The sequence below is a fragment of the Apteryx rowi genome, unplaced genomic scaffold, assembly GCF_003343035.1.
Source record: "Apteryx rowi isolate R43461 unplaced genomic scaffold, aptRow1 scaffold_141, whole genome shotgun sequence".
NCBI lineage: Eukaryota > Metazoa > Chordata > Aves > Apterygiformes > Apterygidae > Apteryx > Apteryx rowi.
Genome location: NW_020447653.1, coordinates 1085279 through 1102636, shown reverse-complemented (window position 1 = coordinate 1102636; position 17358 = coordinate 1085279). Strand labels below are relative to the sequence as shown.

Here is a 17358-nt window from a genome sequence, read left to right as displayed (position 1 = left end):
CGACAGCTTAGGAAACCTGCAGTGGACTTCCTTGTGCAAGACACCCCCCTCTGTATCCTGCTTCCTCCTTGGGATATAGAAAAACAGCACTTCCCAGGTGTTGTTTGTGAGGATTATTGTAAGGAAATAGACCTCTTATAACAGAGGTTTGGTTGTAATTCCTGTAATTCTAATAGAAAGAAAATAGGTTGTGAGGCAGAGGTGGGAAAAGGCTGATACTGAACCATAAGGTGAGAGGCATATGACAAGGGAACGATGTCATTCATAGACCTGAATAACTAGAACTACTTAATGTTGATGATAAAAATCTCGCCTTAAGGGATTCCAAAGCATCTTTCAAACTGTTCAAGGCATCAGGGTCATTCAACCAGTAATAAAATGCAATTGCAAGAGCCATTAAAAGGGTGAGACTATTAGAAAAGAACATATCCAGGTGAACTATAGGGAAAATATAGGTAAGGGTTAGAATTTGGCCAGCACCACAGGTTAATTTGGCTCAGAAGACAGTTTGAGAGATTTTTACCTAACTGCTCACGTTTCCCAGTTTGTTCTGTTTCCCAGTTGTCATACTATGGATATTTTTGCAACCAAAATTTACAGACTCACACAGAACAAGGTATCTTTCAGGAAAACAGTCTAAGAAATACTCCCCATTTTCAAAGGCGTGGCCCATCTTTGTTTCCAAGACCCCTACGTACCTCAGTGACCTTTTTTTTCCCCCCACAAAGAGGGTCAACTTTAACTTTTTATAATGCAGTGGCAAAGAAACCTTTGTTGTGTTTCTTTTTTGCTACAGCTCCTTTCTCTGTGGGTTCTTAGTTRCAGTTTCATTGGCATTCTTTACACTTACAGGTCTCAAAGTCTGTCTTCTAGTTCTGAATTTCAGTTTTTACAGAAATTCTTCAGTTCAGCATGGTCTTAAGCTTAACATAACTTAAAGCTCCCAAGGTTGTCATTTCACAATTACCTGTTACATCCCAGTCCTTATCTTCTGTGAATGTTTTTGTCTTAGGAAGTATGCTGGACTTGTTCTCCAGGACAAAGGATTGTACTTTGTGTTTGGGAAGCGTATATTCCTTAGCAAACACTATCATAAATAAACATGAATATTTTGTAACCCTGTGGCTACCTTTACTTAGGGAAAAAAAAGTGCTGTGGGACTTGACCTCTGTTTCTGAATATCTAAAAGTCACCTAAAAGACAACATCCTATATAAATCCTGGAAATCTGAACTCAGATGTGAGGAACTGTGCAACTAAATTGCCAGCTCCATTTTCTCCAACACTTGGAGCTTGATTTAAAGGCAAGCTCCACTTGTTACTCTGAGCTATTGTGATCTGCAAAGATCAGTCTCAGAATTAGTTTGACTGCAAAATCATATGGTTTTTTTCTAGGCTTTTCTTAATCCCTGAAATCCAGGATTCCATGACTGAGAATAAAAATTCAATTTCATTGACAACTAGAAATCTCTCTATGCAACATAGCCTCTTGCATTTATAGTATGTTCTATCCCAACAGACTTTGTCTGTCAAGAAAGATCACATCACTCATACCAATGAAATGTAATCAGCACCCAAGCAGAAGACAACAGTTTAGCATGAAGTACAACATTGTATGACAGCTTTGGACAGAAAGTGAAGAACATGGCTATTCACAGTGGAACACCAACAGGAATCTGAAAGACTGAACACAGGTACACAAATTACTCTGCCAAATATTTCTCATCTGGGGATTAATCCTCCTCAATCTGTGAGCTGTAAAACACAAACAGACCTTTCACAGCAAGGCCTTTCATGCATGCATCAGTCCAACATTAGGATGGTGTTTAGAAAATAACTAAATTAAATAGAAACTCAATTTAAAAACTTTACTTATGCAAGACATTGAGCCTTCCTTAAAACAATTCATGTTTTTTAATGTCAACTACCATCTTAAGGAAGCAACTAGAAACAGTCAGCCTTAGCTGTTCTGGTGCCTTGAAGCTTTCTCCTCCTTTGRCCCCTCTTTAGAAAATACCAAATTGCCAAAATGGTGTAGGTACAAGAGTTCAACGTGTGCTGCTGTTCCTTATATGCTCAAAAAAATCCCACTTTTAYAGTTACACAGGCCAATTTTGATTTACAGCATTTGCTGAGTTTCTGAAGAAATATTGCTTGGAAAAGGGAAAGTCACTGCGTAGAACTCCAAAGCACTTCTCTCTTGCAAGCAATTTAAAAACAAAAACCAACGTATATTCCCTTTTGAAAGGAAAACTGTAGCAACAATACTGTGGATTTAATGCTCTGGAAGAATGCATCAGCGATTTCTCAAAGGAGCGAAATGAGCAAGGTTCCTTTTTCAGACTTGTAGAGGATACCGAAAGATAGCATCAGCAAAGGCTTACGAGTCACCTCAGGGCTCTATCCATCATACTGGGAAAACTCATCAGCCAAAACAAGAATGAAGATGGACAATTCCCTTCTCCCCACAAAACATTTTATTCCTGTGCTAAAAAAGGGAAACAACTGGCTGGAGGCTTTAAGAGGGCTTAAAAAAAAGATTTGAGAGCACATATTCAGAAATAATTTAGAATAATAACAGCTTTAGAAATCTTTTCCCTGTTTTGGGAACAAGGAGTTTGCTTCTGCGTATTGTAAAGTTAAGAGCAATTTTCCTGAATCTTCAGGGTTTTTTGGTTTTGACATGTTGTCATCTACTGCTCTCACTGTAACAGTAGCTCTTCCAGGCTAATCTGGAATGAAAGGGTTACCTATTTAACCAGCAATGCTTAGGTCAGCTTTGTAGGAAACGGGTTTTAAAAAATAAAACATAAAACCTACAGGTGGCTTGTCTCTGCCCCTGTCAAATAGCAGTTAGGAAAAAGGAGATAGGCTGTTGTTAGTGAACACCTAATTGAGAAGGATTTCTTCATCGTAAAGATTAAAATGAGCTTTAAAGTATCCAAAATAATAAAAATCCAAACTAATAAAAGACAGGTGACTTTACAAATGTAGATCTTTTCATTATAGTGTTCTGTTGTACTTGGAACATCATCTTCCTTGCCTGACTTGGAAAGGAGCAAGGCTTTCCTGCCAACAGCTCTTTTTGATAAAGAATAGCACAGAATTGGACTATAGCATCCACCAACTCAAATCGGCTGTCAGAGCAGGGGAAAAGATGATGATAAAACACACAAGGAAAGTAGATCAAACCTGAAAGTTTAACTGTTTGTCACAGTTTCCTTTTTTTGGTAATTTCACCAATCAGTAAGCCTAGAATGAACTTCACTATGATTATGGTCTCCATAACAGCAGGAGATAAAGAGTGCAAATGAGATTTAAAAATAGTTTTGTAACATTAATTTTTTTTTATTAAGAAGACAGATACTTTATAGTACTTTTTTCTTTGTAAAAATGGTATACATGAACCAATACAAAATGTGAATGGGAACATATGGATATGTATTTTCTTACATTGTAACATCGTCCATGGACACCTTAAAACAGAACTGACCTAAGGGGAAAAAATAAAAAGGCTAGGTGAACAAAGAACAAGATTGTTTAGCATCAGTTACGCATCCTTCATTTTTAATATTCCTTTAAACAAGTTTGTTCTTCCTTCACACTTAAAAATCCTAATGATCTAAAGCTGTACAAAGTAATACTCAACAATACATTTCAAACAGTGCACTGTATACTGAAGAAAAAATACATAAACCAATATACAACTAAAATTCATAATTTCCTGTTTTTTTATTCCGTTTTTTCCAATGTGTGGGGCCGAAATTTTGCAATCTACCTGAGACGGAAAACACCAATCAAAACACATGAACCTGAGACATGTCAACATTTTAAGTCAAAGTTACATCGGTAACACTGCACTACTGTACACTTTCAAAACAGAAAGATGGGCTGTTCAAAAACAGTATGCCAGTTCTGTGATCAATGAGTAAAAAAGCCCCCCCCAAACTCTAACATGCTGAATGCTTTTCACCATGATGTGATTTGGCAATGGTGCTGAAGGCTCAGAAAAGAGCTGCACTTGACAAAATTTGCTCAGAAAAAAAATTCTTTGTGATTTTCTTCTTGTATAAAGGGGAAGGACAGAATACTGCTCAAGAATGGATTTATTTTCTGTTTTCATGCCATCCCGTTCCCAAAAGACTCCTGCATTGTAATGGTTCTGCCAAAAACAGTAATTAAAAAAAAAAACACACAAAAATGCTCCCCAAACCCTAAAAAACATTGACACTTAGATTACGATGTTTCCTTTAAATAAGTCAGCAAACATTTTCCACATAACCACAGTAAAAAAAAAAAAAGTATCTTTCAAAAATCCAAGATTACTCAACCAAAAAAATCTCATTATATAATTTTAATACCATCTTCTCTTTGTGATCTGCTATCTGTCACTTAGAATTCTAATATACCTAAATTCTTTTCACCTATGGCTTTATAAGTCAGTTAGCATTGTATTTTTAATGCAAATTCCCACATTTCATTTATCAGATAAAAAGGCAGTTGTCCAGTTTCTCTCAAGGTTTTGGATCTAAAACATGCTCAAGGTAACTTATTTTTAGTTGCTATGTACTATGGCTGCCATCATGCAAGGATCAGTAATTTGTTGGCAGATGGCTCTTAAGGCTGAGGAAAGAGGCCAAGGCTAGAGCAGGAAAAGTAGAGATTAAGAAAAGCAACACTCAACATTTGAGTTTTGATTAAGTAACTGAAAAAGCCTACATGCTGTTTTTTCCACCTCTGCTCTGACCTTTCCAGAACCAAGATACAGGGCAGGCCAGTATGAAAACAATATCAGATMTACTTCGCCCCTCCTGCCTTCGTCAAATTCAAATCTGAAGGAATGAAAGTTTCACCACGCCTCTTACTGGTTCTCTCAGCATGACAAATATCTGTAATGTACAGTACTTGCAGGCCACGTCCTACTGCCTTCCCTAGCAAAGCACAAAAGAAGGGGAAAAAAAAAGAATGTAAAAACTGCTCATTTGCAGCCTTTTGCACCCCACGAAGGCTTCCTTTCTCTAGCAAATTAGGGAGAAGGCCAATTGGGAAAGCATAACAGAATTGTTTGCAACAAAAATAATCGGAGCAGAACTACCTTCCCCCCTCTTCGCCCCCTCCTGTGGCAAGTCAAATTTGTCCACTTGCATAAAAGGAAGAGCCCTCATCTGTCAGGTTTGTTTAGGTAACAGTAAGGAGGTTTCCTGCGTGCTCCAAACCTGTCCAGACAGCACGAGGTGCCCTGTATTGAGAGCAGTCTACAGACACAGAATTAAAGACAGATTCAATCACATAGTGACATGCCTCACTTGCAGATAACCCTGTGAAGTAATGTTTCTCTGCAGCTAAAGAGTGCATTTTCTGAGTTGCAGCCTATTTTCTAGTCTCCACCATCTAAAGCATTTGAAACACGGGCAGCCACAAACAGGTTCTCATTGTTTGTTTATCCAAGCCTTTACGACAATAGAGAAAATGGAATATGGATACACTGAATTGCAAACTATGAAATCTAAAATGTGCTGGTTCTCCTCTGATGAGATTGAGTTTTGAACAGAAAACAGTGAAGATAAAACTAAAGAAAAAAAAATTGTAAACCAACCTACTCCAAGGGGTCCCAGCAGGCAATTCCAGAAACAGAATACAAAAGGGGAAACAAGAAAAAAACAGAAAAACAAAAAGAAAGAATGCGTACAAGCCCCTCTTCCTTCCCCATCCTCCCCCCACAAAAAAAACCCAAACAAAAATAAAACAAGGCACAGAATTTTCTGCGAATGACTTCACTAAACTAAATCCAAGCTGGACTTGGCCAAAAAAATAAAACCCAAACAAATTGAGGTGTCGAACAGCAGAGTGTACTTTACGAAGAATATTTTTTACACAGCAAATCCCGGACCCTCCCAGTCTCACAACTCTCCACCCTTTTTTCTCTTTAAAAAAAGACACAAGCTGGTTGCAACTTCCAATATCACTGTCTCTTTATCGTTTAAATTGGGCCAGTAACTGTCCACGGTTGGACACCTCATTGAAACCAAGGCTGTTCTAGATGAAGTACTCTTTCTTTTCTTCAGAGTTGTTTTGTCCTCCTTCTGCATTGATGATAGCTGTGTCTGCGTCAGCCGCATCATCTGCTCCTTTGGCTTCATGAGTGAAGTACGTACCTGAAAATGAAGTGGTAAGGTTCTGTGACTCATTGAAGGTCTCTGTAAATTGCTAGAGAGTTAGCAACAAAGTCACAAGCAGAAAGGGAAATAAATGCCACCAGGAAAGAAATGAAATCTGAATCCAAGGCCTATACAGCTGTTACTCAGGACTAAACAGCTGTGACACTAATCAATCACCAAGGCAACACAACAGACCCTAAGACATCAGGGCAGAAATTTTCCAGTCTTGCCTGGGGCATTCAGATGCACAACTCCTGTTTATTTGAATAAGAATTGGGCATTCAGCCTTCTAAAATTCCAGGCTAGAGGCCTGAAAAATAAGGCTGGGTTAACAAAGCAAGCAAGGCTGATCCCATCAGATCTGGGAATGCCATTTCCAAGCCTTGTCATGTTGCCAACCCCAAATCAACGATGTGTTTGCGCCAGCAGCTGAAGCCCCAAGCAGCAGCAGTATTGGCCGTTGTGTTCAGCACAGGCAAATGCTTTCTAGAGCGTCTAGGCAAGGTCATTGCTGGCAGTTCTCACAGGACACAGGGCCTCAGTGGTTATCCGTGGATTGGGCTTCCGTGCCCCTACTCTGAAATTGTTGGGTAGTTGTTTTTATAATGTTTTAGTGCACAAAAGAAAATAGGCCACAGAGCTATTTTCCCTCCCCAAACACGAAAGCAAACAAATACGGTAAAATTCTTTTGTGCACTTTAAAGGGGACAAACCTTTTATCTACACTTTCTCTCCTAACATGCTTTAGTTTATCTCCCTTTCTCCTCTCTTCTCAGCATTATTCTCTTTGCCATAAGCAGTCTCCCATTCTTCTGTCAGATTTTCTAAACACGCCAACTAAATGCAGAGTAACATTAAATTTTTTGTACAAGTAGTCACACATACATATACACACAGGCTGGAACAGTCATACTACTTGTGGGTTTTGACTTGTTCTCCAAGTTGTAAAAAGTTGCTGAAATGGGCCATTGTACAATGTAAACCACTGACCAAAACAATACATGACGCTTCTGTATGAGCGCAGGACAATTAGGTTTTGTAGTGGTGCGAAGTGCTGCGAAGGCTGCAGAAATGCTGACTGCAAGCTTCAGGAATTAGTTGAGTTTGTGTACCTCTGCACACCATTATACCCCACAGTTGCCTGTAACACCTTGGACTGTAACAAAAGGTACTATGAGTGATGGAGTTCCTTGTGAAGAACTCAGTATATCTCAAGCCAGCTGAAGAACAGATGCTCAGTGTCAGTTCAGAAACAGAATGTACCTCATTTGTCGGGTATTCTGTTGTACCCTCATACTAAGACGGACTAGAAGGGATAGTGCCTCACAACTGGTATGAACATCTAGAAGTCTACTAAAGGTATCACAGGTAAAGTCTGGATCTTGGGCAAACCGCTGTTCCTTATCTTGAAGTCCTAATGCTCAAGCCCCAGGTACACARAAAATTCATCACCTACTGTAGTCTTCCTGTTTTTTCATTTGGAAGGCCTTTTAAGAGACTTTCCAGAGCAACTAAAAGGTCTCTCGTATTAGACAGAACAACATCACAAGCAAGGTGAAACATGACAAGTCCTTTGATTTTCTAGTTGCAGTCTTTGTCTTACCTTTATGTCTTGCAAAATATCGCCCTAAAATGATGAGCAGGCAAAGCATTGCAAATACGACCACGGCCACAACACCACCAACCACTGCATGGTCCACAGTCCTTATTGACCCTTCCTCACCTGCACGAGAATCTGTTGAGATTAGAAGAGGAATAAGAATTTGGGACTTATTATGATGTAATTTGAAGGTTTTGGCTGCAGCTGCCCTCAGGATTGGAAAAGCCACCCTTTTGCTTTCAAAAGGAAAAGGGATAAAGCACTGAGCTATCTAGACAGATGAGTTCAAGCAAAGGAGCAGGCAGGCCCGTCCAATGTAGAACTGATCTGGCTAATCAACTTGCAAGGTATTTTCTGCTACAAGCAGCAGCAGCACTATGCTATGCATGTGGAACAAGCTAGGACAGGGAAAGAAAGAGGAAAGGAGACATGGAATCATTGGTGGATATATATTTTTGAAAATTTCCCTATATATTGCTCCTTAGATTTAAAGGGAGGAATAGCAATACAATATATAAATATTAATCATTAGCTGTAGAAATGACAATAACAACCACCCTGTTGCTAACGTTTTACTCCAGCCCAAGGAACTGCATGACCAAAAATTAATCAGCCAGGCTTTCTAAATGCATTTACAACCATTCTTTCCCCCCACCAAAGAAACCCTGAACCCAAGATTAAGTAATTAAATACAACCTTTTCTGTTCAATACAATTAATGATGTGTGAAAAGAAAAAACTCTTAATCCAAACCATAAAAACCTCTTCAAAAACAGATAGTGAGCAATAATTGCACATTGCCTCCAACTGCTTTATTTTATTTATTTAACACCTCACYGTGCGATTAATTTTCTTTTATAAGCATCTCTCCCTTAGGATGCCATCACCCAGGAGAGGAATGACTTATTTGGCTGAGGAACAACTCCAAAATGAACCCAGAATGAGCTATTGCCATGTAAAATGAATGTATAGCAGTGTAAACAATTTTAATTTAAGAAAGCAACTACATCAACCCTCACTGCAATTCTAGTGGCAACTGAGATTTATAACGTAGTAAAAAACAATTATTCTCCCCTTGATTAATACATTAACATTTTGGAATAGAAGCTAAACCATTGTCTCTCTTTTTTTTGTTGAGTCAAGCGTGACACCTCCATTAAAATGATTTACTAGCCATACCTTACAATTTAAGCACAGCAGCAACAGAAACGGTAAAAATCTTTTAACTTTACATGATTTGTGAAGTCATATGTGAAGGATTTACCATTTAAATCTTTCACTACAAGAAGCACATGGCCTATAAATCTGTCCTGCATGCAGTTGCCCAGACACCTAAGAGAAATGCATTTCACCAGGAAGACTGAGAGTGCAAATTCAAGTCAATTTTTAAGAAAGATTTATCTCCGTCTCTCTCCAAAGAACAGAGCAAATCTCTGAAGCCTCCACCTCTAATAATATTTGAAGTTTATCGATCAAGCRTACAGATCCGTGACAGCTAAAGGTAATGGTGCTCTTTTGAGCCAAAACCTGATACAATGCTTTCAAGCAGGAGCCCAGGATTTATAATTTCTATTGATATTTCCAATTCTGTTCTAAGATTAAGTACTAAGGGATGTAAGTAAATAACTTGTGACCAAGAGCCCTATAAAGTGCATTTTAATTAAAACAATTTAACTCCAAAAAAAAAAAATTCACGTATTTCTTCAAATAACCTTTTAAAAGCAGTAGCTTTGGCAAAGGCTAGGGATGGCAGGGTTTAATTAGGTCAAAGTTAGGTGCACATTAAGCAACAAAACAAAGAACAGCCTATTAACACCGGATTAAATGAATCCCCTTCAGCAATTTATCCAATAAGCTAAACTAAGTGTGGCAAAAAAAGATTCCCTTGTAAGCCAAAAATATTTGCTTCCACATAATCTAAATAAGAGTCATTTAACTGTGGTAAGAACATGCCAGGAAAATGCGAAAGCACATTAAAGCCTTGTGATCAATCCCCTGCAATAAAATGTCTCCCAACAGCACATACRTCACAGCCAAGTTGTTCCTTAGAAATTCATGATTAGAAAAAACAAAATGCAAAAAATGAAATGCAGAATTCTCTCTTACATTATAATGACAAGTGCCCTCAAAGGACAAACCTATCAGGACAGCAACCCATAAAATATTTTACTCACTTGAAAAAGCATAAACACAGATCTCTCAATAAGGAGAATTAACTAATCTTGAGCTATCAAACAGCTTCAACTCCAATGAAAATTACTGTCTCTCAAGTCAGTTTTTCACAGCATTCTAAAGGAGACAGATAACTAAAAGCAGTTAAGAAAATGGTGTGCATCCTGGTAAGAGCATGGAAGGATTCCTAGTTACTGTTTGAAACCACCAAAAAAAGCCTCCTCTACAAAGGGAATTTTTCTATAAACTAGTAGAAACCGACTGTGTCGTAAATACTTCCCAGCATTTGCAGCTTTGCAAGAAGCAGAATATCCCTGCGAGTTGATAGGAAAGCTGCCCCACAGATATGCAGCCGTTTGACAAGGGTAGACTAGGTCATCTTTGTCTGGAACAGCAGCTGAGGATACCAGCTGCTTTAGGTGATCCAGGTAGCTCACGCTCAAAGTGAAATCTTCTCATCATGACTTTTAGCACAACTAATCAAGGCCTTTAAAGATTTGCTTTCCATAAAGCAAGCAAATCTGGCTCATCCACTGCAGTAGCTGCTTTAGACAAATTCCATTTTATTTACCAGCACAACAAAAATTTCARTTTATCTTCAAATGAAGCATTCAGTGCACACACTGCTCAGTAACTTGCCAATAGTAAAAAGTATACTAGGTCCAAGAAGTGTCTCTTTGATCTGATGTTTGACTAACCTACCACACCGAAGTCCCTTGGCTGTGTTCACTGCAGCTACAGCTATCGCATTTTTAGACATTTAACACCACATTATGCTCACRTGCTCTAAATTAAAGACAGAGGTATCCCAAACTAGGTTGAATATCTTGTTGACATTTGGAACAGCTGAGGAGAATAAACACACCATATTGACTCTCTAACATGTTCAGAGCAAGATTTTACATCAAGATGCTTTTTTTTTTATTATTAATCACCATTAATTTAAAAAGTTCTGGGAACACAAAACCTGAACTTTTCATTTGGTGCACCTCATCCTAGCARCAGCAGCCTCAATACAGTTGTACCAAATCACAGTTGCAGAGAATCAGGTCTGTATTATTTGGAATGCTGTGCTGAAAGCTGTAAGTTTGACAGATCTTTTTATGGTTTCTGCTCAATTTACAATTAAGGCAACAGTACGGAGTCAGTGTTTCTCTGAGAAGGGATTTTTGCACAAAGCATGAGAAACAGTTCTGGCCAGAAGAGTTTATTAAATATGATTTCTTCCACTAGGACATGCACTACCATTATTTCTATTAAAACAGAGCTTTGCAAAGTGCAAGCTGCAAGTTTATTTCATTATGTGCATAGCTAAATAATTCACCTYCAAGTTTATATATTAAATAAAAATTAAATGTCATATGCTGAGGACGTCTAGTAGTTGCAAACCATCTAATATCAACTCTGTGAGGCAGTCAACAGCATACTTTTGCCTTAAAAGATAGTAGGTTCATTTTTAGCTTAGATTATCAACTGAAAGGAATGGTTCATGTCTAACTGCAAATGCCCTCAATATTTAATCCCTGGAAGTGCCGTACATATTAGTCAAATCTAACAGCAAAATATATTCATACACCTGCTTCTACTTTACTRCTTGAACTCATAAAATTTTTTCACCTGAAGGATAGTATATTGGCCAAAGTAACACTGCCAATGCACTTGCACCTTATCTGCCAAGTCTCCCACAAAACTGCCATCCCTTGGCCTGCGATGTACTCATCTGTATCTTGCAGCTTGGCAGGGAGGGAGGGAGGGGGTCTGTTTTCACTGGGACAGTGGTATCGTGATACAGACTGTTAGGAATAGTGAATGCCTGGTGACTCCTGCAACCCAAAGAGACAGAAGCTGTCTTTACAATAAATGTGTCATTAAAATACTTGCACTCATCAGATCTTCCTCATATTTTTTGTATGTTGCATCAGTTTGGTCACTGTTGGCAACAACTGGAACTATCTGCAGCTTGTTTTAAAAAAATATATATTTTTTTGAAAATTCATGACTTGGGAGTCTCAGGGTTTTTTTTTGTTTTTTTTTTGTTTTTTTTAAACAGAAAAATAAGATAGTAGAAATCCTCATTAGCCCACAAGCTCTGGGACTCCCAGGAACTTTTATTGTCTTGTTTTTACTTTTTCAGCATGGTGCTTACCATGTAAGGCCACTAATCTAAGACAACCCCTTACCAAATCAGAAGGCTGCTGTGATAGCAATCTGAAGTTGTAAGATTACATGGCCAGAAATTTTAGATAGTCCTGCAGAGGAATCAGTCCCTTCTGCTTTTGTTTCCAGAGTGTATTTATGAATGAGGTTTTCCAGAAGAAAAATCCCTGTCTAGTGGCAGGACTGGTTTCTGTTTAGTTACTTGACTATCTAAAGGTCATGATCTTTTTCTGTTTTCCTCTTTTGTCACATCTTCATCTGCTTCAATTATTCCTCTTTCATATACAGCCACATTTACACATCACTGTTCTCCCCTATCCACTTTTAACAGCAACTCACAAATGTCAAGTGCCTGATGTAATGGTAAAAAACCCACTGGCTGCATCAGGTCACAGAAACACAAAAAGCAGTGTCTGAAGATGCTTTGAGGCGCCAGGTACTGCAATCCTCATGGCAAGGGCAACTATGTCTACATCATTCTTAACAGTGGTTTGTTAATCTAACTCTTAAAAGTTTCCCAGTGATGGAGATTTTGCACCTTCCCTAATCAAGTTATTCTGGTGTTACACCATTCCTTTTGCTAGATACTTTGCCTTTACTGTCCATCTAATTTCCACACGCTTTATTTATTCCCATGATGACTCCGTCACAGGAGACTTTGTAGCTAACATGAATGGAAGTTCTGACTTTCCATGCAGAAGGCAAGCTAAAGCCAATAGCTGACTGTTACTCTTAGATATAACCAATCTCCAACAATTCTGGACACCTCTAGAAGCAAATCAGCRTGCGCCACAAACAGTAGACTGGGCTATTTCATTTTCTGTAAGCACCCCATTTCAGAAGAAAACAATATTCCCATGCGAGGTGGGAATGCAGCCAGCCTTTTGATATGTATAAGCTTTGTCAATAAGGACCTGTAGCCCCAACCCATGCAAACTCCACCACCCCATTTTTGCATGTAATGGCTGCTGTAACAGAACCCAAAATGTGTAAATTGCACACAGAATCCTAAAAATGCCCCAGCTGACAGTGGTGACTGCTGGGCTGCAGTGGCTTCCTTACTTTAACAGCTCCATTACAAACTCTGAAAAAGGGGTCTTATTTCAGCAGTAACACTAAAGGCTCAAGTGGAAGATTATTTGATACTGGATAACAATTAATAATTGATGTCATACACCGTTTCTTTGGTAACTGTTAGGCCTGTGAAGCAGGGAGTAATTCCCCAAATTTGTGCCAGGAAAGAGAGACTTGACCTTAAAAACAGGCATCTGCTTTAAAATGCTGTCGCCTATTCACTAAAGCTATTCCCGCTTCATATCTATGATTAAAAAAAGAAATCATAACTTTATTACTGAAGAGGGAACAGACTAGATGGCAGGAGCTGACAAAATGCCACATTATTTGCTAATCCTAATATGTTATTCTTCTTTAAGATTTGCTTTTCTCAGCACCAATTCAATTATAGATGCTACAAATCCTTCTGACATTTAATTCCCTCTTGTCAGAGAGTAGTAAATGTATACATGCAGAGCTTTCCCATTAAGATGTTAATATATACTGGAGCATGCTAGCCTTTAAATCGAATATTTGGGTTTTTCTGTTATGGTCTTATTTTTTGGTTTACTTTTTTGTTTTTTAAAGGGAGGGAGTAGAAGAAGGGAAGATATGCAAGAAGGTAAGAAACAAGTAAACATACAGACATTGCTGCATGTTGTGAACCACATGCAGACCTATTTTGCTACTCTGCAGCTACTTTGCACCTCAGTCAAATCAAATTTCATAGGGTGGTCCTTTGGATTATATCAAAGCACCTTAAAGGAAAACTCCAGTGATCTGGTACAGCCCACTTCGGATAACTGAATATATGTGGAAAAAAGCAATTTTGTTTTTAAACTGTTGTACTGTTTCCCTTGAGCGAATACCGTGATTGTGCCTTGAATTAGGGGGATGTCGTAATCTTATCCAATGCAGCAGTGTACTTCTCCGCATGAGATGCGGAGCAATATAAAGCAGCAGAGCACACTATGATCCCATTTAAAATTGTGACCAATAAAAGACTTTGGTAGCTTTAAATTAGGTTTTGTTTATTATTTTAAACCAACTGCTATCTTAATCAACAAAAAGAAATTATAGCACTCAAGCAAAAAACCCTGAAGTTTTCCTTTAAACAAAAAGGTGTAATTCGTGAAACATTACATACACAGCAAATAAATGCATTTTTGACTAGTTCCTGTATGACACCATTCTAAGTCAGGTAACTTATTTTTAGAATCCTGAGCAGAATAGATTAAATACTTAACAGCATACACACAGCAGACTCCAGTCTGTCCAATTTCATCACTTCGCCTACCTGTTTTCCTGGCTTAAGGAAAAAATCCATAGTGGTCTCACTTTTACCTCCTGCGAGAAGGAGGGCAGACAACAAGAAACAATAGTTGTAAGCACCGATATCTGATTATGCAAAATGACTCAGGGAAATCATACTGAGGAACACATGGCAGACATGCATGCTGGTTATTTTTTCCATGTAGATACCATACCCAACTAACACCTGGATTTTAGACCTGCAGGTTCTTAGTTTTGCTTTTATGTTTTTTTTCTTGCCTTTCTTTTTTAAAAAGAAAGGTATAAGTGAAATCAAGTTTTATAAAAAATTTTGCAGTTGTAAATGTTTATAAATAACTAGTTTATTGCAGACTGTCTCAAGAGTATGAAAAAAGGCTGGCAGATTTTAATAGCAAAGTTCTAACGATGTGGGTCAAACACTTAAAAAGCAAGGTTTAGATGTGGAAGATATTTTTTTCCTCCCAACTACTCAATAAAAAGGTTGTTTGATTGTTTTTAATGGGGCTTTATATATGTGTACATATACGCACACATTTTATATACCTGATATACATTTTTTTATATATACATAATTCTATATATAAATATATAAAAAATGTTCTAGCTCTCAATTTTGTAAGTGGCAGCATGTCAAGATTCAGAGAAAGACTAGATTRGATGAAGCTTACTTTACTTGCTAGTATTTTAAACCTCATTCATATCTGATTTAAAAGCTTCAGACCTATTAAGAACAAATCGGTTTATTTTTAAAGCCTGCAGCAGAGCTGAAAAACTCCAGACTGACCAACTTCAATCCTCAGTGAGTTTCCGGACCAGGTCATTTAAAGCTCAAAAAGCCAGGTTTATAATGAGCTTTGTCAAAAAAAGCTCCATGCACACAGAATCATCCTCAAGTGCTTCAAGGCAATAGCTGGACAGTGGAGAAAGAAGTGAGGTTGGTTCCTTCCCACAGGATCTGAGGTTGACCTCCAGCATGGACCCCTTAGGTCAGGTTCATCTTTAGGACAACTTCTGGTATTATTATTACTTCAAACAATATATCTCACCCTTTTCCCTTTGTGCTCCCACACTGTTTCTGACTAAGGCTCTATTTTTAAACACCTGAGGCATGATACAAACAAAGCACTTAGAGACATAACCTATTCCATATTGACACAGGAAACAGTGTTTTGATCTAACAGTTTAATGGACCTGCTGTGTGGGAGTTCCTGTCTCCCTCCTCTCTCATCTTCCTTCCTACTTTATATTTTGTAGACTAACATTTTACAGCATTTTRGGGTATCTGTGACAGCTCTGAAGCTTATTCTATGCACGTTTGCACTGTAAAAGCAGAAAATTGATGGAGCTTTTTGTGAACATGTAGAATGGCYGTTAATTCTGACATACTTGAATTTATTGCTGCACGTCCACAAAATTTTTGTGGACTAGGTCTTCCGTTTCTTGGGGAAAATTATTTTAAGCTATGGATGTAGGACAATGTCAGTATGTACATGCGTACCCATTAACTCCATTGATAACTACAGTGCTTCTCAGATGGTAATGCAATATTTGGATCATGTGAGGGAAAAGAAAAGCTAAATACATTTCTTTGAAGAATTTTTAACTTAGCAATCTTTTTTCTCATGCTAAAGTTTTAAACAGTTAAAATATGAAAATGACTTAGGCTCCCACATCTCATTATTGGCCATGATTTAGGTGCTAATGACATTAAGTCACTTGTGTGCTTCTAAAATACTGGTAAGCCAACTTTTCCCTCTGCTAATCATGAGGAAACTTAAGAAAGCTAGCACCAACATTTTCACAATGAACCTTATTTTTAAGATTTTCTGGCTAAATTTATTTTGTGGAAAGAAGTTTTAGAAATCACCTAAGGTGGCCAGTAAATGGAGCAGTACTAGAATACATGTGTTGAGGGTTTYTTGGTGGGCAGAGCAGAGGGAAGAGGGGGTTGTCATTATTTCAGAAACTATAAAATATTTATCTACAACCAGGGAGGACAGAAACCACTACCCTGTATATGACAGGAGGAATGATAATATTATTCATTACTGTAGTTCAGCATTAAGCGTGCTACCCCTACTCTAATTTATTGATGGACTGTTAAAGAGTAGTGTTAACCTGTTTGTCATACTATAATTGAATTTGGTCTAATTTAAGCTAGAGAAATTCAAGGAGTTCATCCTTCTTCAATCAATACGCTCCCCTTCAGTGACCCATTTCAAGATCACTTCATAAAAAAGAATGCATTTTGTTTTAATAAATTTTATCACTATGACAGGTGCTCAATGTTTATTGGTTGTTTCTTCAGACTTCTCTCTGCTAGAAAATGGAGCCACACTTCAGTCAATAGTAATCRATTAATCAGCATCCCACTTGAACAAAGGTGCTAATCAGGTTTTGATTAGTTAATCAAACCAGATGTAAAGGCTACACAGGTCTTTCTTGATTGTTCAGTGTTTTACAAGATGTGTATCAACACTGTTGAGCAAAACAGAAAGACCATAATGCACCCAAGGGAAGTGCGTGTGTGCATACACACGCATGCACATCCATCACCGTGGCCTAGGATGTGGGACTGAGCACTGTGGGTATATCTGTAACCCTGTACTGGGCTGAAAAAATGCTGAAGAAGAAATCGCTCTGTGTTGCAGAAGTGCAGGACAAACCATTTCTATACAGTAGGATCTTTCTGTTACGAACAAAACATTTGAGTGGTATGGACATACACAGCTCAACCGGCAAAAATTAATACACCACTGGAAACTAGCTACCTGGATATAAGGCAATAGATGCATTACTTAATTGTACAGTTGGCAGAGCCTCCGTTGAACCATTTAGCAGGATACGAGCACCTGAAATGAACAGCACACTGAGCAAACACTGCAGCAGGACGGACACATTTAATTATACTACATTTCAACAGTGAT

The 17358-nt window shown here is 38.1% G+C and overlaps 1 protein-coding gene across 1 annotated transcript in view; it reads right to left on the bottom strand.

Moving 5' to 3' along the window:
* Nucleotides 1–6035: 6035 nt before the first annotated feature.
* Nucleotides 6036–17358, bottom strand: part of CADM1 (cell adhesion molecule 1) — a 61153-nt gene continuing 49830 nt past the window's right edge. The window contains 3 exon segments of the mRNA XM_026057959.1: nt 6036–6154; nt 7761–7892; nt 17203–17283. Of these exon segments, the coding sequence (XP_025913744.1) occupies nt 6036–6154; nt 7761–7892; nt 17203–17283 (332 nt within the window).